The 26,245-nt window shown below is 48.0% G+C and overlaps 2 protein-coding genes across 9 annotated transcripts in view; both read right to left on the bottom strand.

Annotated features, from left to right (window-relative positions):
- PRXL2A (peroxiredoxin like 2A) overlaps positions 1–21,912 on the bottom strand; it is a 28,348-nt gene extending 6,436 nt beyond the window's left edge. Inside the window, exons 1-7 of one of the 8 annotated variants that reach the window (XM_028826411.2) lie at positions 21,811–21,912; positions 16,004–16,231; positions 14,522–14,599; positions 10,190–10,352; positions 8,334–8,425; positions 4,840–4,980; positions 3,349–3,513 (exon numbers count right to left, since the gene is read on the bottom strand). In XM_028826411.2, coding sequence (XP_028682244.1) covers positions 3,349–3,513; positions 4,840–4,980; positions 8,334–8,425; positions 10,190–10,352; positions 14,522–14,599; positions 16,004–16,006 — 642 coding nt within the window. In that variant the 5' untranslated portion in view covers positions 16,007–16,231; positions 21,811–21,912. Of the gene's footprint in view, positions 1–3,348; positions 3,514–4,839; positions 4,981–8,333; positions 8,426–10,189; positions 10,370–14,521; positions 14,600–14,822; positions 16,232–21,810 lie in introns of those variants that run through there. The other 7 variants (XM_077946486.1, XM_077946488.1, XM_077946485.1 and 4 more) reach the window with 7 other exon arrangements.
- PLAC9 (placenta associated 9) overlaps positions 1–26,245 on the bottom strand; it is a 316,145-nt gene that overhangs the window by 27,149 nt on the left and 262,751 nt on the right. The gene's annotated exons all lie outside the window — the stretch shown is intronic.

The following is a 26,245-nucleotide window of genomic DNA, read 5'->3' on the forward strand; positions in this document are numbered from 1 at the left end:
TTCAGGAGGCTGAGGCAGGATAATCCCTTGAACCTGGGAGGCTGGAGTGCAGTGAGCCAAGATCATGCCACTGCACTCCAGCCTGGGTGACAGAGCGAGACTCCATCTAAAAAACAAAACAAAACAAAACACCAACAAAAAACTAAGAATATAATAATGACATAGGAAAATGTTCACAATATACTGTTAAATGAAAAAAGAACATCTAGTTTAGTAAGGTATAATTTTCTAAAGCAAAGCAAAACAAAAGGAAAGTTCACTCAGCTTTGTTCCAATGGATTGTCCATGGTGGTTGAGCTCATAGGATGGTTTTCCCCACCTTCTAATATTCTGCTGTTTTTAAATTTTCTGTAGTGCAAATACACTTTTTATTTATTTAGAGATAGGGTCTTGCTCTGTTTCCCAGGCTGTAGTTCAGTGGTGCGATCATAGCTTACTGCAGCCTTGAACTCCTGTGCTCAAGAAATCCTCCTGCTTCAGCTTCCCAAATAGCCAGGACTACAGGTGCATGCCACCACGCCGGCTAAACTTTTTTATTCTTTATAGAGATGGGGTTTTGCTATGTTGTCCAGCTACTTCTTCTTTAAGAATGCTTTCAAGACTGTTATTAAAAAGAAAATTCAGGTCAGGTATGGCGGCTCACGCCTATAATCCCAGCACTTTGGGAGGCCGAGGCGGGTAGATCACTTGAGGTCAGGAGCTTGAGACCAGTCTGGCCAACATGGTGAAACCCTGTCTCTACTAAAAATACAAAAATTAGCTGGGCAAGGTGGCAGGTGCCCGTAATCCCAGCTACTCATGAGGCTGAGGCAGGAGAATTGCTTGAATCCGGGGGGTGGAGGTTGCAGTGAGCTGAGATCGTGCCATTGCACTCTAGCCTGGGCAACAAGAGTGAAACTCTGTCTCAAAAAAAAAAAAAAAAAAAGGAAATCCCCACCACCCCAATTTTAGACTACAACACCTCTGCACCCAACAAGAACTGAGGTAAGTCCTGAAGTTCAGCTAGCCAGTTAACCTTCCACCTGGGAGAATGAAGGCCAGGGGCTCCAGGGAATACCAACAAAGTCAAACACACCTAGCAACATCAGAAACGTGCCAGTAGGGCCCATGAGCACCAGATGAGTCATCACCAGGCAAGAAAAGGCTGGCAGGCATGCCAAGCCCTGCCCTAGAGGCCATGTGAAGGCAGAGGTGGGTAGGGGAAGGAACCCCACAGTGTCCGAGTGGGAAGAGGATGGGCAATCCACTGGGGAAGTGGCCTGCCCAAGCATAAGGATATCAGGAAGTGGTCGCTAGGAAACACCTCCAAGGAGAGGCTAGGGGCCAGGCAGGACAGGGCAGGGTCTCCGGAGTTTGACAGATTTGAGTTCTTAAGTTTCATTTCCATTGTACCACTTAGCTGTGTCTTTGGCTGAGTTATTTTAAATCTCTAGGCCCACTGCTGTATATGTAGATGGGAATAAAAATGCCTAACATCCTAGATTGGTTGTGAGGAAGACACGAGATCATGTACTTAAGCACGTAGAACAAGACAGGCACTCATTGGTAACCATTATTACTAAGACATTTTGACAGATTTACCAGAAAATTAGCAAATAGGTTTATGATAAATCAGACACCATTTTATGCTTAATTCTAATACAGTCAAGCGAATCAGTTACCAAGCTGTAAAAGGAAGATGTAAGAAATAAAGCTTAGGCCAGGTGTGGTAGCTCACGCCTGTAATTCCAGCACTTTGGGAGGCCGAGGCGGGTGGATCACGAGGTCAGAAGATGGAGACCATCCTGGCTAACATGGTGAAACCCTGTCTCTACTGAAAATACAAACAAACTAGCTGGGCGTGGTGGCGGGTGCCTATAGTCCCAGCTACTTGGGAGGCTGAGGCAGGAGAATGGCGTGAACCCAGGAGGTGGAGCTTGCAGTGAGCCGAGATTGCACCACTGCACTCCAGCCTGGGCGACACAGTGAGATTCCGTCTCAAAAAAAAAAAAAAAAAAAAAGAAAGCTTAAACTTGAAGGATTTCTGTTCCCTTTTATTCCTCCCAAATTGGGAAGAGTATGTAATTATCAACATTAATGGTGAGATCCAACAATGCAGATAAACCCCATCTTTCTACAGAAAGAAAACACTTTCTACACATTAATGTCATGTCCAAAATTGACAGAGACAGGCCTAGAAGTCAGGCCACCAGTTTCCAGGTCCTTCTCCCATACCCTTTGCTCATCCACTTGCTTTTTTGAGAGGGAGTCTTGCTCCGTCGCCTAGGCTGGAGTTCAGTGGTACAATCTCAGCTTACTGTAGCCTCCACCTTCTGGGTTCAAGCGATTCTGCTGCCTCAGCCTCCCAAGTAGCTGGGACTATGGACGTGTGCACCACTACACCCGGCTAATTTTTTAAGTTTTTCTTTAGTAGAGATGGGATATTGCCATGTTGGCCAATCTGGTCTGGTCTGGAACTCCTGGCCTCAAGTGATCCGCCCGCTTTGGCCTCCCAAAGTGCTGGGGTTACAGGTGTGAGCCACCACGCCCAGCCCTCTCATCCACTTTGCCCCATTCCTGCTACACATCCTCCTGGCCTCTGCTGACACTGCCCTCCAGGGCAGGGGAGCCACCATGGCTCAGGGCTGCCTAGACCCTGACACAAACAACTGCCAACCTGGCTCTTGGGCCTACAGAGACCCCATTCCTCCTTTCCACACCTTTCCCTAGGGCTCCATGCTGCTTGTGGAGCCTTACAGTCAGGACCTGATATAACAGCCTGTTTGCAGAGGAGTCAGATACCTTTCCTAGGCCAGCCCTGACACCAAGATCCCCATAGGAAAAAGCATCATCTCCCCGCCACCTCCTTGCCACTTCCCCTAATTAGGCCTGCTTCTATTCCTTATTTTCTCCTCTTATTTCTTTTCTATCATCCATCCATGGTGGCCTGGAACACTGCAAGGGAATAAATTCAAAAACAATAAAACTATGCTTTTGTTCAAGCACAGAAAACAAAACTTAAAGTCAGAAAACCTGGGTTCAGGCCCCAGCAGTGCCACTGATGAGCTGTGCTCCTTGTGCAGCTGCTCATCCCTTCTCAGTTCTAAGTTCCTTATCTGAAAAACGATCAAACTGTCTCATGGTGTCACTGTGATGAGTGAGTAGATTCAAGTATGAGGTACTAGCAGAGAAAGATGTGTGATAAACAACAACTGCCTTCCCTTCCCTTCTTCACGTTCCCTGGCTTGCTAGAAGGAAGGCTAGGAGACCCAAAACAGGGAAAGTCAAACCCCACTCCAGCCTCTGGTTGGGGTCTCACGCTCACAGACACAGACACCTACAGACCACAAGTAAACACCAAGGACTCACCTGCTTTCCTGATCCCACCACGAAAACTCCCCCAAGGATGAAGCCTTCTCCTTCCAGGTTTCCAGAGAAGCCTCCATTCCAGGCTCGGAAGAAGTTGTACCACACTCCCAGACGGATAAATCCCATAAACATCATCTTCCGCCTTTGTGGACCATAAAACTTTTTCTGTGGAGTGAGAAAGACAGATCCCATATGAGTACTCTACGTGCCTGCCTTCCTCAAGCAGGAAAGGCTACCGACGGAGCACTGGTACTCAGGCAAAGACTCAAAAGGCTGCTGGTTCCAGTCTTCTCTCCCACCCAACACACACACACTGCCCACATCCAGGTCCACTCTTTTTTTTTTTTTTTTTTTTGAGATAGAGTCTTGCTCTGTCACCCAGGCTAGAGTACAATGGTGCAATCTCAGCTGACTGCAATCTCCACCTCCTAGGTTCAAACGATTCTCTTGTCTCAGCCTCCCAAGTAGCTAGGATTACAAGTGCCCGCCACCACACCCAGCTAATTTTTGAATTTTTAGCAGAGACAGGGTTTCACACATTGGCCAGGCTGGTCTTGAACTCCTGACCACAAGTGATCTGCCCACCTCGGCCTCCCAAAGAGCTGAGATTACAGGCATGAGCCACAATGCCCAGCCAATACAGGTCCATTCTCAACTGCCAAGGAAACAGAACTCTGCTGGGTCCAGTTTCTGACCTCAAGGTAGGCCCGACCTAGGGTGACACCCATAGCTTTCAATTCTGACTCTACCTTCTCACTAGCCTTCCACCTGACAGGATGGTAACAGTGCTACCTTCTGCAGAGGTGGGAGCAGAAGAGAAAGAAAGAAATGAATTAAGGGACAGGGTGTGGGGCTTTGCACTAGGCCCCCAACAGTGGAGGAACCTGTTGGAGTTTCAGCTATTTCCTACTCTCCCAGTTCACACGGCAGGAAAGGCTTAAGTAATACAGATGCTCCTCAACTTACAATGGGATTATGTCTCTGTAAACCCAACATAAGTTGAAATATCTTATATTGAAATGCATTTAATACACCTAACCTCATAGCTTAGCCTACACTACCTTAAACATGCTCAGAACACTTTCATTAATCTACAGTTGAATAAAATCATGTAACACAAGCCTATTTTATAATGAAGTGTTGAATAACTTATGTAGTTTATTGAATATTGAATGTGAAAAACAGAATGGCTCTATGGGTTCTTGAAGAAATGAAGAAACTAAAAGCTTATCACTTCTGCACCATCACAAAGCTGAAATATCGTAAGTCAAACCATCAGATGGTCAGGGACTGTCTGTAACTGAGAGGACACCTTTAAAATGTCTGATCATGCTCTGCTCAGGGGGCTGAAAAAAGGCCTTGCAAGTTCAGGACAGCTGAAGGGAAGGCCAGCCTCCAGCTCCAGGTCAGACATACCTGGGCCACCTGACTATCACACAGCTGAGCACAATCCCTAGCACTCTGTGTCTAAAAGCCTGCCAGCACACACACCTTTTCATCCAGGAAGATTTCTCCTTTGAAATAAGGCTGGAAATCCTCCACTTCGGTCCTGATGTGCTCCTTTACCACTGCATAGAGGGGGACGCCCAGCTGGTCCAACATGCTTTTCAGGGAAGACAGATCCGCAGCTTCCTGTGGAAGACACAACAGTTCAGGGACATCTGTGCCAGCTGGCTGTGGGCCTCCACATAGGGTGTCAGATTTCCTCCGCAGCCCAGGCTCCTTGTCTTCTCCAGTGGGAAGCAGAAGCAAGGCTCCTGTTATGGCTGTCCTAACCATAGCCTGGGCGCAGCCATACCCAAACACAACCTCTCCTCCTGCCCACAATGCTTCTCTCCTGCCTCATCTCCCAGCCCCTTCCCTGCACTAGACCAAACTAACACAAGGGCCCAGCCAGACACACGCTCCTTTGGCCATAACCTTCCTTCTCTCTTCAGCTCAAACCTACCCTCTGGAAAGGTATCCCTGTTCTAAAAAGATCTCCCGGCTAGTCCACCCTGAAGTAAAGCTCTGCTTTTCTGTGCATATCCTATCTTCCCTGTTTGGTGACATTTTCTGTACTAAGTCTGCATGTTACCACTAAGTTGAATGTTGTCTCTTAAATTCCCAAATGTTTCTAATAGTTAGAAACTATGTCTTCCATTTCTTGGAACCCTCAGTGCCTAGAACATGGCTGGGTGTAAAACAGGTGCTAAATACCAGGTGGAAAGATTTGAAGGGGGACAATGGGGAGAATGCAGCTGAGCTGAGATGCAGACACCCTCGACTCTCAGGAACTGTGAGCTAGATGAATGAGGGAAACTGCATGAGTCATGGTAAAGCTTCAACATTAATAACTCAATTTTTTTTCACATTTGGTGTCAGAATTAAAAGAATGAGCGGCAAATCCTTTTAAATGCAATCTACTCATCTCCAATACAAATACGCTGTTGTATGGTTGCAACTACATTTAATTTTTCATTTGTTTTCTAGAGTAAGAAAAAAGACAACTAATGAGGCAGAACTGATTACATTTATCAAGAGTTTTAGTGACTGGCAAATTTTGCCCTAGAGCAGAGGACTACAATGTTTGATATAATCAAAAACCACCTTTTTGTGATATGAAAGGTCTTTTTTGAGATGGAGTCTTGCTCTGTCGCCTATGCTATTCGCCCATGCTGGAGTGCAGTGGCACAATCTCAGGTCAATGCAACCTCCACCTCCTGGATTCAAGTGATTCTCACGCCTCAGCCTCCTAAGTAACTGGGATTACAGGGGCGCACCACCACACCTGGCTGATTTTCTGTATTTTTAGCAGAGATGGGGTTTTGTCATGTTGGCTAGGCTGGTCTTGAACTCCTGACCTCAAGTGATCCACCTGCCTTGGTCTCCCAAAGTGCTGGGAGTACAAGTGTGAGCCACCGCACCTGGCCTTTTTTTTTTTTTCCAGTCTTGCCCTGTTGCCTAGCTACAGTGGCACAATCATAGCTCACTGCAGCCCTGAACTCCTGGGCTCAAGCAATCCTCCTGCCTCGGCCTCCTGAGAAGCTGGGACTACAAGTGCACACCACCATGCTTGGCTAATTTTTTTTTTTTTTTTAAAGAGAAACAGGGTCTCGCTATGTTGCCTAGGGTGGTCTCAAATTCCTGGGCTCAAGTTGATCTTCCCACCTCAGCCTTCCAAAGTGCTGGGATTATAGGCGTGAGCCACTGCACCTGGCTGAGATGAAAGGTCTTACTCACTTTTCCTGGCTCTTTACTCCTGGTGTGGCACTATACAAAGGCATGATGTGGAAACTGAGTCACATACCTGCTATTTGGGCCACTCAAAATAACTCAGACTGCCATCCACCCATCTTTTTGAAAACGTAAGTTTCCATTAAATGTTCTATGTGGGCACAGATCAATACAGAGGGAAACAGATTATAATTAGGGAGAGCTGTTGCTCTTGGAACCTTCTGGATTTTAATGGCCCCGAGAAATCAAGTCAAAACAGGCTTCCATGCTGTAGCTGACTTGTCAGCCATTGCTGACTTAAAAATAGCGGAAGGGGCCATAAGCCAATATACATAGGTGACCTCTAGCAGCTGGAAAAGGCAAAAGAAATGGATTCTCCCCTATAGCCTTCAGAAAGAATGCAACCAGTTTCCGCTTTGAAATTCTGACCTCTAGAGCTACAAGATAAATCTGTGCTGGTTAAAGCCATTGAGTTTGAGGTAATTTGTTACAGCAATAGGAAATTAATACATCTCCCTGATCAAGGTGGCTTTGTTACAACCTCTGTAACTGTCTCCTCCTCTGTAACGAGAATAATAAAATGAGAGTAAAACAACAAGCTGTATTTCCAAGGGCCACGGTGAGGACCCACTGAGATAGCAGGCACACAGTGCCCTGGGGGTAGGGTACTGCAGGCATCACATGCATCCAGCAGCGCAAGTGGATTCTTCACCAGCCCAATCACACAAGCATGGAGAGATCGGCAAGGCTGAAAGGTGGTGCCTCAGGGAACCAGAAGAATGACGATGACAATTTGGACAGGGCCACAGCCACTGCTTGAGATGCAAAGTTGTATCAAGGGCAGGAACACTGTCATTCCCAGTTTTCTCCCAGGGAGGGCAGTAATTTCAGAATCTGGGTCTTCTGCCACTGACAGGCTGTGTGATCACAAACAGGCCACTAACCATTCTGGTCCTCAGTTTGCCCACCTACAAAGGGACAAGGCTAGATCCAAGTATTTGCAATGTTCCTTCTGACACTAGCATTTTGTGTTTCAACAATCACAGTTCCTTCCTTCCATTGATAAGCTCCATTACATATAAATAGATGATGTCTTCCCCTCAAGGGGCCAACCTGGAGACCACCCAGTCAGTGAGCTCCAACTTTCAACAAACTCTCATGCCAAATGCACTACTGGCATGAATAAAATCCCACTGAGCTACAGATTCAATGCCAAGAGCACACAGCAAGGAGGCAGAGCTAACATGTGAGTATGTGGCTCTCAGTTGTCCACGATGGACTCTAGGAGCTCCCCAAGGAGACAGAGACAGGCAGATCTGCTCTAATAGGTGACCTTGAAGTGTTTCCTCTGACACTGCAGCTTCATCACAGGGAGGGACTGATCACACCCGAATCAGGAGGAATCGAGGCACCTCGTATGTCTGTGATGAGCATCAGAAGCACGGAATTGGACCTGGTCGCTGCCCCTGATTAAACTGGAAGATGGTCCAGGACTCAGAAGGTATAGCACAGGGTGAAAGGCTTGGGAGTACTAAGGGAAAGTCAGATGTGTTGCTAACCCCAGTAGGAGAGGGCGAGTTGTTAAAAAACAAACAAACAAACAAAAAACAGAAATAGAGCACAAATCAAAAGAAATACCTAGAGCAAATAACAGAACAGACCATGTGGGTAAAAGGCTAAAGCTGGCTTACGGACCCTCAGTTCTGGCCAGAAAACAATGGCCCCTACTTGCCAGGATCGTTCTCTGAATATATCTCATCTGCACTCACCTCTCGACAGAGGAAACAGCCTGGCCTCCGCACGGCCATAATCACAGCTCCATTTTTTTCCCATAGCTCCTTTGCTTTCAAAGTCCTTGGTTCTAAGGGAGGAAAAAAGGAAATTCAGTATCTCCTCCTGGCCCAGCCCCAATCACTAAGCAGCTCACGAACCACACTAAGTCCAGCTGAGGTCAGAGACCCGGGCCCAGCAGAGGACCTGGACAGGCATTTCACACGTGGGGAAAAACACACAGGAAACACAGACGGAATACTCACCTTCCTGAGGAAAGTTAACCAAGCTTAAGAATCCTATTATATATCCAGTAGGTCCCTCCCACCATGAAAATCTTTTTTCCAACCTGAACATTCAGAAGTGGGACGTTTCTGGAAAAATGGCCATTTTGTCTATTGCCGATGTCATCAGATATTGTATAATAATCCTTTAGAACAGAAACATGGTCCAAACTGAGTCTCAAATTTTTAACCTAAATATGGTAACTGCAATATTATTAACAGAGGAGGATAGAAGATGCCTAGGAATAAAATGCTTTGGGGTAGTAGAGTACTGTAGTTCAAGCCCAGCTCTAAGGTCCAACTAAGTCTGAATCTAGCCGTGTAACCCTAGGCAAGTTATTTTTGCTCTTTGAACCTCAGCTTCCTCATTTGTAAAATGCAAATATCTAGTAGTTCCACTTTGGGCTACAGGGCATATTGAAAGATGAATATAAAAGTGCTCACCACAATGTCTGGTAATATAGAGTTGGTGAGGGCTCAATAAATATGAGCCCTTATTATTTTAGTATTTCCCAGAGGGACCCATATTCCCGTGGATGTTATGTGGGGAAAAAAAAAGTGGGGTCAGGTGGGTGAGAGGGTGAGGAGAAGAGTCTGTAATCAAATAAGTAAGATTGGGAAATCCTGGATTGAACAAAGCTTAACAGGTCTCTCTCTCTTAGTACCTTACTAAGGTGACCTACTCTAAACCTGTACAACCTCCTGCCTTCCTTTGGCAAGCTTCCTTACTTACTAAACAGATGACAATGACTTCCACCTGGGGGGCTAACACGGTGACCACGCCATCAATGAGACCTTCACCACTCCAACTCTCTTGCCACACCACTGGCATGACTGAAATCCCACCAAGCTACAGCTCTAACACTGAGAGCACACAGCAAGGAGGCAGAGCTAACACATTTGAGTGTGTGGCTCTAAGCTGTCCACAATGGACTCTTAGCGGTCCCCCAGAAGAGGGAGACAGGCAGGTTTGCTCTAACGGGCGACCGTGAAGTGATTCCTCAGACACCGTAGCTTCTTCACAGGGAGAGGCTGGCCATGCCTGAATCAGCAGCAATCCAGACACCTCGTTCTAAAAAGCATATGTCTGTGCTGAGCATCAGGAGCATGGAATTGGATAAAAGGTGTCTCTCATACTTGTTCACTCAGAACTCCTTTCAGTTTGACGATCCCACAAGCCTGGAATTCCTCAGAATACACTCTGGAAGTACTGGTTTAGTAAAAGATTGTAATTATTACTAAATATTATGGAGCAATTTATCATTATAGTTACAGAGACAACAACAGAGAATGAAAAATGCTTTTGATAAGAAAAGCTAAAATATAAAACAGCGCCCAAGCCAAGCACAACTATGTAATATGTACACATGGAAAGGAATATGCCAAAACATAAATTACTGTGTTAGGGTAATAGAATTATTGCTAGTTTAAAAGTTGTTATTAAATTTTTCCTAATGTTGTTATATTATCTTTTCAATTAAAAAAAGGAGAGAGTTTAGAAAGAAAACAGTAAGTAAGCCTGTATCTCAGCTCCTTGGAAAAGTACTGAGACCTGAAGGGTCACCACTTACCCTTCTCCAGTGTTTTCAGGTCTATATCCTCCAGGTACTCCAGTGCTGCTTTCTGGGGCTTGGACAGAAACACGTCTGTGTTGGCAAGAAGCAATGCCAAGGCAGCAGCCCCCAGGGCTCCTGCACCAATGGACCACATCCCCATGGTGAAGAAACTTGGGTCCTGGAGGAAAGACATTTCTGGAGATTGAGAAGAAGGAAGAAGGCGTTACTGCTCCCACAGGGTAGCTGGAATTTCATCTTCCAGGCAAGGCTCTGGCAGGACAGCCAACCAGGAGGTCAGGACAGAGGAGGGGAGCAGCAGTGTCAGAGGCGAGATTGGACAAGGGCTGCTAAGCACCTACTGCCACCAGAACTTGGGGATGCAGCACACACATGGAGGTTCCTGCACCATGGAGCTCACCAGGGCATCAGGAGTGATGACAGAGAAAGGACAGCCGTCTCAATTGCTTCTCTTGCTGCTCTCTCTTCTCATGCCCCAGGCTGCAGCCCCCAGCTCCTGTGGAGCTGTGCCGAACTATGTCCCCTGTAGGCAGACTACTTCCTCATTCCCCTCCCCATCAATGCCTAATTCTCCCTCACAATCCAGGTGGCTCAGGATCACGTGCCTGGGTAGGGGCAGCTTTCTCTTCTGTGATCAGAGGATACTCAGAACACCAACCACACTGTTTTGTTCCCCTATCTTCTTTCCTCTTTAGTTTGAGGACCCTCCAGAAACAAGGACCATACCCTGGTCATTAAGCCCCCAGCCAGTGCCCAGCAGGGCCTCATTCATTATAGGCAGGTAGTAATTTCTCCCAATTGAGAAAAGCTTTATTTCTGCCTCATTATATAAACAAAATAGGCTTATAGTAAAAAAACAAAATGAAGAGAATACATGAAACCATAGTTGATGAGAAAGCAAATACTCTCTGAAGCTACCACCTACTGATGGCCACTGTTAAACACTGGTGTTTAGTAATCTGACTTTTTTCTCCTGTGAACAGAACTACACAGATGTCTGCCAAACAAATGCAGGTGTTATATCAGAAAGAGGAGGTCCTGGCAGGGCACGGTGGCTCATGCCTGTAAACCCAGAACTTTGGGAGACCGAGGTGGGTGGATCACGAGGTCATGAGATCAAGACCATCCTGGCTAACATAGTGAAAACCCTGTCTCTACTAAAAATACAAAAATTAGCTGGGCATGGTGGCGCACGCCTGTAATCCCGCTATTCGGGAGGCTGAGGCAGGAGAATCGCCTGAAACCGGGAGGCAGAGGTTGCAGTGAGCTGAGATCGTGCCACTGCACTTCAGTCTGGTGACAGAGCAAGACTCAGCCTCAAAAAAAGAAAAAGAAAAGAAAAGAGGAGGTCCTATGGCATCTGCAGAGGAGGCTGGGCAAAAGACAGCTGCATAAGGTAAGGGTCTCTGCAACTGAAATGGAGCTCCAGGCGGGTTCTGTCAGAATTCAGCCTTGTTCCTGACTTCTGCCTGGGTGCCTGAGGCTCTCTCCAGCTAGGAAGACTTGTGCCTGTGGGTGGGAGCTCCTGGAAGGAGCCCACAAGGTACCCCCACCTCCAGCCTTCCTTCTCCCAACAACCACTTACAATGTCTATCTTTCCAGTTGGTCCTCACGCCATCCTAAGCTCTGGCATACCCTGGTGCCTTCCTCCCTAAGTACCAGCCTGCTTCTGTGTGCTTAGATCACTGGGGATAGGCCTGGGAGTGGGTAATTGTGTGGCCCACCTGACCCCAGCCCATCGAACCTCCAGCTCAAGTCTCCCCTGCAGGACTTGGCCAGGAGAGGATGTCTCCAAAGGATCAGGAAAGGCCCTGGAAATCCGAATGTCAGTGCCAAGGGTGGGGGCTGTGAGAGGTGCACTGCATGAGGTGGGGGTGGGAGTGAGTTGGTGGTGACTTTGGGAAGGAAAGGGTAGGCCAGACTAGCACTGAAGCCACCTGGAAATTCAGATTTAAGAAATAAAAGAGGCAGCCATAAAAAAGAATGAAATCATGTCCTTTGCAACAACATGGGTGGAGATGGAGACCATCAGCCTAAGTGAACTAACCCAGAAACAGAAAATCAAATACCACATGTTCTCATTTACAAGTGGGAGCTAATCAATAGTACACATGGACATAAAGATGGAAATAATAGACACTGGGGACTGCTGAAGAGGGGAGGGTGGGGGACAAGGTGGGGTGAAAATTACCTATCAGGTATAAGGGTCACTATTTGGATAATGGGTACACTAGAAGCCCAGTCTCCATCACTACACAATATACCCATGTAACAAATATGCATATATACCCCATGAATCTAAAATAATTTTTTTTTAAAAGGAATGAGAGAGAACCTTGGTTGAGAACAGTGGCTCATGCCTGTAATCTCAGCATTTTGGGAGGCTGAGGCAAGAGGGTTGCTTGAGCCCAGGAGTTTGAAACAAGCTTGGACAACATGGGAGGACCTTGTCTATACAAAATTAGCTGGGCGTGGTGGCACATGCCTGTGGTCTCCGCTACTTGGGAGGCTGAGGTGGGAGGATCACTTTAGCCCAGAACTCCAGCCTAGGTGACAGAGCAAGACCTTGTCTTTAAAAAAGAAAAAAAAAAAAAGAAGAAAAGAAGTTCCAGGTAAGCGGGGTAACCAAACAAAAACAACATCTAAGAAAGAGGAATTTGGCATCTATACACTTGGGAAGAGGAAAAAGAAGGGGAAAATCAGTGCGTGTGTGTGTTGGGGAAGGGGGTGCTGTTATGGTGTGTCTGACATGAGGGACCTGTGCTGAGAAAGAAGAGTTTCTTACTACCCACTATTCAAAATGTAACCCATAAATGGCACCATCTACAAACACAGAATCTCAACCCCCACCTTCGAACTAAGCAATCTTACACTGCCTTTTAGTTGGACTGGCAGACAATTAATTCATAAGCACATTAAAGTTTGAGAAGCATTGTGTTAGAGCAAAGAATTCAGGACTTCGTGCTTGGTTGGCCATCAGCCGCCAGAATAAAGTCAAGTCACGAGGGCGGTCTGGCCTTGGAGAGCTGGGCCCTCTGCCAAGACCCTGAGAACGGAACATTACAGACATGCACACATCTCTACCCCTCTGCCTGGAATATCCTATTTCATTCTGTGCTTCACGACTCAAAGGCCTCTTTAAGAAGGCTTCCCTGATGTTCTGCCAGCTCCCTACTTTCAGCCTCCCACTTCTACCCCCAAGAGGTGTTGATTCACCCCCTCCTCAGTTCTGTGTCCAAACATCACCCACATTTCTCCTGATGTGCTTGACACACCGGTTTGGACCTGTCAGATTTCTCTCCTTTGAGGACATTCTGCAGTTTATCTCTGAATCTCTCATGCCTAGCACAGCGCACATCTGGTACAAAGCAGGCTCACCACAAGTGCATGCTGAAAGGTATTCAACAGAATTGAATGACAAAGACAATGGCTTATGGACAACCAAAGTTCTTGGGACAAACAGGAAAGAACCTGACACAGGCCTGTTTCCAATTCTTTAATTTGGCAAGTTACGCATTACTGGATTATAGTTCACAGAACAATTAGGGGGAAAACCACAGCTCTTATCTCTTGCTGTAAATAAGAAATTTCCCAGAGCCTGGAACAACTTCTGTACCTTTATGCATTTCCAAAATGTTTCTGGATTTCTGACTTGTGTGTATGACTCAGGAGCACATGGAATGGTCTCTGATCACAGATTTGATGGGCATTTCTATGTCAGTATACAAAGACGAGCTTACATCCACCCCACAAATGGACTCTCTCTGAGTCCTAGGACACATCAGCGCATTCAGATAGTCCAGGGCCCCTCACAGTCAGCTCCACATTCTTCCAACACACCCCTGCACTCAGAGGCAAACAGCCTCCACCTTCCCACTGCCCAGTGATGGGCGTTTGGCATGTTTGCTCCTAGGCACAAGGGAATTCAACTCAACTAGACCCAACATTTATTTCCAAACATTTATTCAGCACTGACCTGTTCAATAAATGATGATTTGGGAGGACATAAAATGATACACAATCCGCAAGAAAATATAGACCTGGCACACAAATAACAAAAAAATCAAGTGGGAAGGTGAGGCAGCTTGGGCAAGGTATGGGCATGAGGCTATGGTGGTGCAGGAATGACAGCCAGTCTGGGTAGCCACAGAAGCACCCAGAAGGAAGTGGCTTTGGAGCCGGTATAGGACACAGGAGGCAGCATGGACAGGCTATGTCGGGATGGGGCCAGCTAAGCTGGGAGACAGCAGGCTGACTGGGGCAGGTGTCAGTGCTGAAGGAGCCCTGAGAACTCAAACTTCTATGTTCCAAAGACCCCCATCTCCATACCTCAAGTTCAAGGGCTGGGTACAAGATCCAGACCGCAAAACCCCCAGAAGTGCTGTCTTCCAACCTCCCACTGTGATCCTGGAAGTGTGAGCAGAGAATCAGCCCTCTGGGGCGGTGGACCCCATCCTCAGGCACTGCAGCACCATGCTGAGAGTGTTATCAGGACCAGTGGTGAGCGTCAGGCCTCTCCACGGACCGAACTCACCCAGCGGGCCTCTAGCAGCCCAGTCTTGTGCCAGAGAGCAGCACAGAAAATTCACTTTCAGGAATACCTGGCGAGCACACAGGCCTAGCCTCTTACCCAAGGCCCTGGGCTACAAAGCAGCTCCCATCCTGGCAAGTCTTGAAGCATGTACTACTGTGACTTGCTGCACAGTGAGCAGACCCCGAATTCTGAAATCACAATTATTCCTAGGCACAAAAAAAGGACAATCAAAGGAACTTTAATTTCTAAACAGAAACGATGCATTTTCACATGGTCCTCTAAGATTGCAGAGATAGGCAGGCCAGCAATCCTTCGTACCTCTGCAGTCAGTGGTCTTAGAAGCCAGTCAGTAATGGCCTAATTTCATTCACTCAACAGTCTTGTGATGGAAAGAGTATCCTGTTTAGCAGCTAACGCTGAGGTTCAGAGTTCAGTAACTTCCCCTGTGTCACAGAGCCAGCAGGCAGCGGTACTATAACCTGGACCCGAGTCAACAGGAATAGGACTCCAAAGCTTGAAAGACTACCTTTCCTCCCCACACGTTCAGAAGTGGGTTTACATCTGCTATAATTGTTGATTAACAAAGAAAAAAAGAAAGAAGTGGGTCCTGGAGATCCAGGAGTATGATTCCCTTTGTCTTAAAGAGAACTTTTTTTAATCACCTTATTTTTTCAGTCATCATGTACAGTCAAACCCTGTTTACTCTAAAGGAAATTTACCATATACCAGATGTTCCTTCTCTTTCCTCCCCCTTTCTATCCCCCATCTATTAAGGAAAGGGTCAGTTTCTCTGGAACAGAATAGTAGGGTTGTTTACAGAAGAGCCAGCCCCCACCTGACACAGCTATAGCATTCATTTCCCCACTGCTGGGCTTATCTCATCCACCCTCTCCCACAGAAGATGAAGCAGGATAAAGCCACAAACAAACAACAGCTGTGGCAGCTCAGAGTGGAAGCTCTGGTCTGAACATGGGGGCAAGAGGAGGAGACCCAGTGGGGCTCCCTAGGCTAAGCTGAGTCAATTCCTCCCCAGGTCTCATTTTTTTTTTCAACTCCATGAGGAGGTTCCTAATGATCCCCAGTGACATCCCAAGAGTCTAATAAAAACAGGTCACTTTGGAGTCAGAACATTCTAGGTTCCTCACCACCACCCCCACCCCCAATTTCAGTTTCCAGCTTTGAGACCCTGTCTTTTCCCTAGATAAGGCAACTCCCCTCCTCACATGGTCTCCTACCCCCAACCTCGGACACTTCAAACTTGGGAACAAGGTACTCACCATCCACAGCGTCCACACCTCTGCTTCTCCTGACAAAGAAGCATACCCAGGGGTGAGCAGGCGGGCCTGGGCAGGCAGCAAGGGGAGGGCTGGAGGCGGGACTAGGTCCCTAGGCTCAGTCACTCCACAGGCAGGACCAGGCCACCCAGAAACCCTGGGGCTCCTTCAGCTGCCAACAGCCAGTCTCCAGAAAACATCTAAGTGGAAAGCTGCCAAGGCCCCCTAGACCTTCAAAAAGTTGAGCAAAGCTTTCAGTCATTTGCAGTCACGCAGATTATAACATTTCCCAAGTGCCACCAGACTCCTTCTCTGCTATCCAGTGCAGACTAAAGAAGCAACGCACGCACACAGCCCACATGTCACACTAGTGCAAATAAAAGATGTCCCTTTCTCTGTGGCTCCTTATGCAGCCTGTTCCCTTGCCCCATTTCTCACCCCAGGCCTGGAAAGTCAGCTGGCACCTCTGAGGTCCCTCACCTGCTGTCTATTCTTTACCTCCCTTTGCTTTCCCTTCCTTTTCTGCCACATCGGTGGCTTCCCTCAACCCACACTCCCTTCCTGGGTGACTTCGCCTTCCAGCACTTCACCCACCACTTTGTTATTGACTTCCAAGTTCCTATTGCTGTTCTGACCCAAAGTTTCCACTCGGGGATTTTGTAGGTATCTCTGTTGTACCACATCCAAAACTAAAGTCTACTTCTCTGCTGGAGTTCCATGGCTCAGTAGATTCGGGGTGGGGGGGCGGGGATTCACATTTTACTGTTCATTTGCCTTCACTGCCCACATCAACTCAGGAAGTTCTGTCCATCTTGTAAAATGTATCTGCTACTCATCCTCTTCTTGACCTCACTGCTGCTGTCCAAACCCAGGACCCTATAACTCTGTCCCTAGCCTATTTCAAGAACCACAGAACTGAACCTGGCTGGTTCTAGTCTGGTCCTCTATAGTTTATTTTCCATGCCGTAGTCACAGCGATCCCAGCACACCCCAACCTGATTACATCCTTGCCTTGCGTTCAGGCTCTCACTAACTCCTCAGTATGCCAGCTGATGGGGCCCTCCACAGCTTGGCTTCAGCTCACCCTTCGGGCCTCACCCCTGCCCCTGCAGCACCCTTTTCAGACCACTCCCTGTGCAAGTGTTGCTCATGTTGTTTCCTTTGCCCAGGATGCCCCCCCACCCATGCCAACCACGTAAATGCCTACTTATTCATAAGGCCCAGCGCACATAACACTTCCTCTCCAAAGCCTTTTCTGAAAGCCCCGACAACTGACTGCTCACTCACCTCTTCTATAGCATGCATGTGTGTGCACACACACCCATAACCCTGCACAATGCACAAATGGATTTTGTAAATTTTATTTATTTACATGTCTGTCTCCACAAGATGGTGGCACAATGTGTTGTCGTCTTCATTTCTGCATCCCCGGCACTCAACACAGATCCTGGTAATTACCAGGCATTAAATGTTAATGAAATGATCTGAATTCTACTCTTAGAATTCCACAGTGTGAGAGACTTGGAACTTATAGCTACTCAATTCCAATTTTAGCTCAGTATGAAAGGTAATTTTGGACAGGGCTAGCTTGACATTAAAGAAAACACTCTAGCTTGGGACTTAGGTAACCTTAGGCCGGGTCCTTGCTCTACTGCTCACTAGCAGGGCAATCTGACTTAAGCTATGAAGACAACTCGGGGCCTGGATCTCATCATCTGTATAGACAGAGGAAGGAACTCAAAATTCCAAGAAGCTGTCTTAGCTCTGACATCCAAAGACTCTAAAGTACCATGGGACTGTAACTACAGGGATCTGATGTCCAGAAAGCCATGGGAAGCCCTGCCACCACTGTTCTCCTGCTGGGTGTGCACATTCACATTGCCTCCTTCCTGGGGCCTAACTCCTGACTGTTCCAGGAGCTGCCTCTGGGCAGGAACTGATAAAGTCTTAATGAAACAAAGTATCAGCACTGGGTGAGTTAATTCATGTCTGAAACAAGTAGAGACAGCATCATATTCTAAACATCAAGGGTACACCTGCCCAGCCCAGCCCCACCCAGGGAATCCTCCCTCTTCAGAATGAGCGGGCCTGAGGCAGAGACAAGGGAGAAGAAAGGGTGCTGAGGGAGACAAAAAAACTGAGAGTGCACATGCCTCCTTGCCTCAGGCCCTCAGTGAACAAGGCTTGAAAGGATGCTTCATCTTCCTTCTCTGATCTCCTCTGTTCCCCTCTTCTTCCCTCAAAGCTCTCAATCAGCCTCATTTTACTGAGCAAATGAAGAAACTAAAGCTCAGAGAGGGAGCTGGCTAGTCCAAGGTCACATGGGAAGGACAGGTTGTCAGTGGCTGCGCTGGGAGTCAGGTCTGGGTCTCCCAACTTCCAGTCCATAACTGTTTATCCTGCATCGGACACGATAAGTCCTGGGCAGCCAACCACAGGCCAGTGGCCTCTAAGGCTGGAAGAGCATGGGAGTTCGGGCTCAGGAAGTGGGGCCCTGCAGGTCTTGAAACCTGTTCACTGGCCTCAGGCAAGCTAAGAGCAAGACTGCCCCGGCCGGGCGCGGTGGCTCAAGCCTGTAATCCCAGCACTTTGGGAGGCCGAGACGGGCGGATCACGATGCCAGGAGATCGAGACCATCCTGGCTAACACTGTGAAACCCCGTCTCTACTAAAAAATACAAAAAACTAGCCGGGCGCGGTGGCAGGCGCCTGTAGTCCCAACTACTCGGGAGGCTGAGGCAGGAGAATGGCGTGAACCCGGGAGGCAGAGCTTGCAGTGAGCTGAGATCCGGCCACTGCACTCCAGCCTGGGCGGCAGAGCGAGACTCCGTCTCAAAAAAAAAAAAAAAAAAAAAAGACTGCCCCTAAACAGGGCCTGGGAAATCTGCTGCCTGGAGAGAACATCAGCCTCTCCCTAGCCCAATCTTTGGTAAGCAGCTTATAATCTGAAGCCAAATGTCTTCTTAAGGGTCTCGTTGCCTAGTCTCCGCTGAGAAGTCATTCTGCACCTCTCCTCCCCAGAGTAACAAGACTCCGTCCATCCTTGTCTAGCAGACTGATGATGCAGGCACACAGAGCCTTATGAGCAACAGATGCCCTTCCACCCACCCTTGTCTTCAAACACCACAAAACTAGTCACTTGCAATGAGCTCTCACCTACCTGCCTCAGTCTCCAACTCTCAGCCCTGCTCCTTGGGGTGTGTATCTACCTGGTTTTGGCCCAGCCCTACTCTCAAATGCCAGGTTCAGAAACCTCTGAATAGATGCTGAAATCAGCACCAGCCCTCACATTCCTCACTCTTGGGCGTATCTTAGGGTTTCCCAGTAGCTGATTATGTCCTCTTGTTTCCTCAAGCTGTAGCGGCCCCGCAAAGAGCAAGCCATTCCAATCTCACTTGCACAACCTCCTGTCTGGGCTCCATCAAGTTACATGGGTGTGGATAGGAAGGCAAGGCAATACCACAGAAGACACTGGGCTAAAAGCCAAAAATCCTGGGTTTTCTCTCTTTGAGAGTTATTTTATCCCTCTGAACCTCAGTGTCTTCTTAAAAACAAGGGTGCTTTAAAAAGTTGTCATAAAGATTATATAAGAAGGGCAATTTGCAATGCAGCAATGCACTAGAGTACTGCAAAGCAGCATTATCTTTCTCTCCTTTGCAGGGCTCAGATTCACTCATGCCCCTATAAAGACAGGATATCTGAAGCAGGACAGACACAAAATACTGAACTTGGTCTGATGGAAACACTGACTTGTCTCAGCCCCTCTGGCCTGTAGGCCTGCTCCATGCTATTCCTGTAGTAGCCAAAACTGCCTCCTGCACTAGCAGCGCCAGAGAAGGCAAAGGGCACTGTTCAGTTGTAATTTCCCTGTGCCAGAGGCCACTGAGCTCAGAGGTGAGGCTGGCTCCCTGCACAGCACCTCGGGATGGTTCTTGCCACACAAGCTGCAGCGGAAAACTTGGAGCTTCTCCTCAACATTTCACAAAAAGGCGAGAATCCAACTGGCATAACAGCTGCCTTCTTTTTTTTTGAGACGGAATCTCGCTCTCCCAGTCCGGAGTGCAGTGGCTCCATCTCGGCTCACTGCAAGCTCCGCCTCCAGGGTTCATGCCAATCTCCTGCCTCAGCCTCCCAAGTAGCTGGGACTACAGGCGCCTGCCACCATGCCTGGCTAATTTTTTGTATTTTTTAGTAGAGACGGGGTTTCACTGTGTTAGCCAGGATGGTCTCAATCTCCTGACCTTGTGATCTGCCTGCCTCGGCCTCCCAAAGTTCTGGGATTACAGGCATGAGCCACCACTCCCGGCAGCCTTATTTCTTAGATAGGGATAGAGCCTGGGGCTTGAGCCCTAGAGTTCCAGTCCTATCCAAACTTTCTGAGCACCATTTAAATGATACGAGATTAGACAATCATCAGAAATGTCTTTTGTACCCCTTCAGGAGTAATGCAGAAGGTCTCAACTAAACGACATGCTCTTATAAAAGAGGGGAATATAGGAAAGGTCCACACCAACAACAACTAATAGCTAACTTTAATTCTTGCAAGCTGTATAAACCTGGACAAGGAACTGTTCTGCATCAGTAAAATGGGAATGCTTTCTTAATTACCTTCTACAGAGTTGCAAGAATCAAAGGATTAAATGTATAGGAGGTGCCTTGTGAAGTACCTCACAAAAAGTGCAATAAATACGATGTATAATTCTTTATTTCTAGAGCAATGATTACCCTCAAAACGTTATTTGCACCCAAAATGAAGTTTTCTGATGAATGAGTATGGTAAGGAGTTGGGGTTTGCAGCCGAAATCCCAACCCTCATTCTCTAAAGCTGGGCCCAAGCAAGAGCATTCAAGACTATTCAAGCTGACTCCTTCACAATGCTTTTCAAAACAAATCCTGATTATTTTCTTTTTAAAAAACCACCTGCCAGGTTCAAAGGAAAATATATTAAAATAAAACAAACAAAAAAGCTGAGTTCTGGGTTGCTGGGCTGTGGAGACAGCATGATGTGGCAAGAAAAAGAGGCGCAGGAGCAGCTGTGAACCCAGGTCCGACAGTGGACTCCGGGTGCGCCTCCTTCCCACAGCCCTGGTCCGGCTGGGCCTTAATTTCCCTTCCTTTGCCTCTAACCATCTCCACCTGCGCCTTCACCTCCCGCCCCAGCAACAACCCTGGGGGCAGATTGTATATCTACCTTTTCATTCCTAGACCTCAGCAGGGTTGTTAAGTTTACAACTGGGCTCTACCCAATTTAAAGTCAGATGTTTGTGACTCTTGGGAAAGAGGGGGAACAGGTGCCTCTGAAACGCTGAACGACACTAGAAACCGTGCCCTCTTAAAAGACACGACCCTAAGTGGGCACAGAGACAAGGACGAGGACTGCCAGGTCCACACCTAGGGCTGGTCCAGCCGGGCCACCCCCAGGCCCACGCTCCAGGGCAGAGCCCTCTACTCTGTTCCTTGTCCCAACAATTCGCGAAGGTCGGCGTCACTCAAGGCTCGGGGGCGGGGACAGAGGGGCCCCTAGCCCGCCGCAGCAGCGCCGGGTTCCCGTCTCCGGTAGCCGACGCCCGTGCGCAGGGTTTTTCCACCGGCCGCCGCGCAGGGTGGCGGAGAGGACGTCGTCCCCTGAGGGAGCGCCAGCGCTGCGGTGGTTCCTAGGGAAGTTGGCGCGGGCCCGAGGGGCGCGCCTCACCAGCCCAGCACCCACCCTACCGCGCGCCGCCAGCCCTGCCTCAGTTTCCCCGCTTACCCCGCGGCAGGCCCCGCCTACGGACATCACATGCCTCGCGGAGCCCCGCGCGCAGCACCTACCTCAAGTGCCTCCCTTCTTCTGGTCTTCTCCCGCCCCGACGCCCGGGCGCTGAGGGGCCAAACCGCCTGGCCCCGAGGGTCCCAGGGGCGGGCCCTGCGCCTGCGCAGCTTCGAGCCTGCGCTCCCTCGCGCGCCGCCGCGCCACCGCGCCACCGCGCCACCGCCATGTGACCCGACCCGCCCCCCGTGGGAGGAGCTCCGGGCCCGCCCCCGCCTCGCCGACCTCCGGGCCGCGTCTCCTAACCCCAATGGCGCTCGGGCGTGTGCCTAACCGGTCCTTTTACGCACAGCGCTCGGTCGGTCCACTCCTCGTGTCCGCGAACCGAGGCCCCGATGCGTTCTTCAGGGCGCTGCCTGGGGCAAAAGAAGGCGCTGGACACCCCTAATGGAGTCTGGAAGCACCTGTCCTGCAGCCGAGGCCGGCCAACTTCCTTCCAATCTTCAGCCTGGTTTAGAATAGCTCTTTTGATAGTTTTGTTTCGTCTTGTGTTTTTAACCTCCATGGGGAGGGGGATTCTTAAGGACCGACACATTGCGTTGAGCCCCTTCTAGTTCTATGTACAGATTCAGAATTGCCAACCTCTATCCTCCACCCACGTTCCCTTTCATCCGCAATGCTGACTATGGGGCAGAGAACGGTGAGCCGCAGCCTGCGGACTCCGGGGGACGCTGAGACGGGTTGGTCACACACCGCCCATCCACTTACTCCTCGTGTTGGAAGTGCCCACACTTTCATGAAAGTAGGGGGTTGTGTCGGGCGCGCTGGCTCACGCCTGTAATCTCAGGACTTTAGGAGGATCGCTTGAGCCCAGGAGTTCAGGACCAGCCTGGGCACCATAAGACTCCATCTCTACGTAAAAAACAAAAACCAGCCAGGTATAGTGGCGCGTGCCTGTATTTCCAGCTACTCCGGAGCTGAGGTGGGAGGATTGCTTGAACCCTGGAGGCAGAGGTTGCAGTGAGCCCAAATCGCGCCACTGCACTCCAGCCTGACTCAAAAAAAAAGAAAAAAGAGACCCTGTCTTAAAAACACAAAACAAAAAGTAGGAGGTTGGGAGAACATACTTTCAGAGACAGTAGAGCTGATTCACAAGACATATCAGTGGTTGGCCGGGCTCGGTGGCTCATGCCTGTAATCCCAACACTTTGGGAAGCCAAGGTGGGCAGATCACTTGAGGGCAGGAGTTCGAGACCAGCCTGACCAACATGGCGAAACCTCGTCTCTACTAAAAATACAAAAATTAGCCGGGTGTGGTGGCACGCACCTGTAGTCTCAACTACTCAAGAGGCTGAGGCAGGAGAATCACTTGAACCCGGGAGGTGGAGGTTGCAGTGAGCCGAGACGGTGCCACTGCACTCCAGCCTGGGTGAGAGAGTGAGATTCCGTCTCAAAAAAAAAAAAAAAAAAAACATATCAGTGACACAATGCAAAGACCAGTCACAGGGCAGCATAGGGTGAAGTGACAAAGCAGGCCAATGCCCACCCTTTAAAGGTGGCCATTTGCCTGCAACACCTTCCCCCCTTCATCTGGGAAGTGCCCACAGGTGTACAAAGTCCAAAGGCTTCCGTGATTCACCTCCCTGACTTCCCACTCAGACTCCATGTTCCATGTAAACTTACAGCAACACTTGGGGAGCTTGATCTACTTAAGGGGGTCTCTCTTCAACCAGACTGTGAGTTCCTCCACTTCACCTCTGGGACCCCACAGCCCGGCCCAGGGACAGCGCGGAAATGTACTTAGAACATGTTAGAGGTGGATCTAAGTTGTGGGGTAAGGGAGATCAGCCTGAGTGCCCATGCAGTTTTCCTGCAGGAGTTAGGCATATGATTTGAAGGCCAGAAAACATTTCATATACTTTGGTGCAATGTGGGTGTAGTTTAGAAAAAGAAAAATGTGTATATATATATATATACACACACACACACATTTGTGTATATATATACGCATATTTTATTAGCTATCAGATGTAGCCTGGTGTGTATATATACATATTTTATGTATGTATATAATTTATACATATTTTAATATGTATATATATTATATATATATTTTTATATATATACCTCCAGAGGACCTTTCTTTCATCTCCCTTATTTCTCCTTACCTTGTGAAGAGGAGCGGGAGAAGGGTCACTCTTTCCATCCCGAAACAAGAAGTTCAAAGGTGAGGAGGGTTTGCAGGGAAGGCCACTTAGAACAAAACAGGAAGTCATCTCCTTGGGAAATGAGTTCTCGGAGACTGACCATTAATGACAGAGCCATTCAGGGGTTGGGGATAGATAGTAAAATTCTGAGGAGGAAAGTGCCTGAGGCTTTAACTGTGATGTAATTACCAATCACATGCAAAGTCATGATTATATTTACACTTCCGTAACATTCTGAAGCTCTGGACTTCAAAAACCAGGCTACATCTTATAGCTAATTAATATGTTCCTCACATTCCCATGTTTCTTTTTGTACTGTTGGAACCGAACTGTCGATTCCTTCCTGGGCAGGGGTCGCCGCGAAGGATCACCGACACGAGATTCACAGCAGAGAGTTATTTATTACTAGCGCGCTAGGGTCCCAAGCTCTAAGTTGGCCCTGGGACCCCGACTGCTTGTTACAGGCTGTTTATATAGGCAAACACAAGTTCAAACACAGCTTATGGCGCGAAATTCAAACAAAGCTTAAGGCGCAAAATGATTGGGTGTAGCTATGGCCTGAGCAAGGTGTCTTATGCTAATTGGTTAGAGCAGGACCTTATGAGGTTTTTTTCCTGGAGTTGTTGATTCCGGGAACTTCGAGGCAGGGTGGGACCCCCGGAATTGGCAGGGTGGGACCCCATGAGGTTGTTTCCCGGAATTGGCAGGGTGGGACCCTATCAGGGTGGGTCCTTATCGAGGCAGGGTGGGACCCTATTTAGAGCCACCTGGTGTTAAATTTTTTTCTATATGAGGCCTAGTTTCTAAGTTTTTTTTTTTTTTTTTTTTTTTTTTTTTTTTTTTTTTTTTTTTTTTTTTTGAGACGGAGTCTCGCTCTGCCGCCCAGGCTGGAGTGCAGTGGCGCGATCTCGGCTCACTGCAAGCTCCGCCTCCCGGGTTCACGCCATTCTCCTGCCTCAGCCTCCCGAATAGCTGGGACTACAGGCGCCCACAACCGCGCCCGGCTAATTTTTTGTATTTTTAGTAGAGACGGGGTTTCACCGTGGTCTCGATCTCCTGACCTTGTGATCCGCCCGCCTCGGCCTCCCAAAGTGCTGGGATTACAGGCGTGAGCCACCGCGCCCGGCTAGTTTCTAAGTTTTATGAGGCCTAGTTTCAGTACAAGAAAGCACAGGCTGAAGTCATTAAAAAACAGTCATTAGACCAGAAAAATAAGTTATGGGCAAGCAGACACAGGAAAACTTAGTTACAAAGCTCAAGGACTAAAACCAAAAACCAAAACAAAACAAAAAACCTGAAGAATAAACCAAAAAAACCCACCAACCTGCCCAGTTTGTAAGAGCAAAATAATTTAAATTTGTGAAGATTGTAAAGTAGCCTTAGATTTTGAATTTCAGGTGGTAGAAATTAAGGTTGACTAGAAGCTTTGTGATAACTTTAGATAATATTACCATCTTGACAGGGGCTGGGAAACTTTTCTGTCCCTCACAAGTCCCATAGGGCAGGCAGAAAACACTGCTGGCAGGAGGCAGATCTGGGTAAAGACTTCTAACTCTTTCATCATAGCACTTCTAGATTCAGCTGGCTTCAGCTTCATCTGCTATTCAGCAGTGACGGAAGAGTCAGCAGCATAACATCATCTTTTTAAGCTGATTTCTGGGCTCGCTGGGAACAGTTCAGGAAGCAGCTAGCATCAAGATGAAAATAAAGCAAAAATTGGTGCTTGACTTCAATTTGTCAAGCCCAGGTTACCATTCTGTGGATGTGTAAAAGCGAAATCAAGAACAAGACTTGTATGTGAATCACAAAAATAGATGTGTATAGATCAGCTTCAAATATTTTCTCTACATGCCAATGTCCCTGAATTCAGCTCTTTCTTATTTTTTTAAGCATACAAAAATCCTATACTCCCACAGTGTGTCTCAAAGCAAAGCAAAATCTATAGGGACCTCTTTCTAAAACCTTCCATAGATGTGGCCAATGGTTTACCAGGTGAACCAATGGCTGGCTGAGGGCTAGATGGTGGGATTATTCTGCCCCCAGGTTGAGAATTCTCAGGTTGAGAAACCAGGATTGTCTCAAGTGTCCTCAACCATCATTGTATGAACTACCAACTAACATTAACTGAGTCTTTATTCAGTCATGAAGCTTTGATTTGCAAGTTAACAGAAAACCCAATTCAAATTGCCTTGAGGTGATCCTGTGGTTTCATGATGTCATCAACAGTCGAGGTTCTCTTCTCTTGCTTCTCTGCCATTATCCATGTGTTGCCTTCAAGATGGTTCTCCCT

This window comes from Macaca mulatta, chromosome 9, assembly GCF_049350105.2.
Source record: "Macaca mulatta isolate MMU2019108-1 chromosome 9, T2T-MMU8v2.0, whole genome shotgun sequence".
NCBI classification, from domain to species: Eukaryota; Metazoa; Chordata; class Mammalia; order Primates; family Cercopithecidae; genus Macaca; species Macaca mulatta.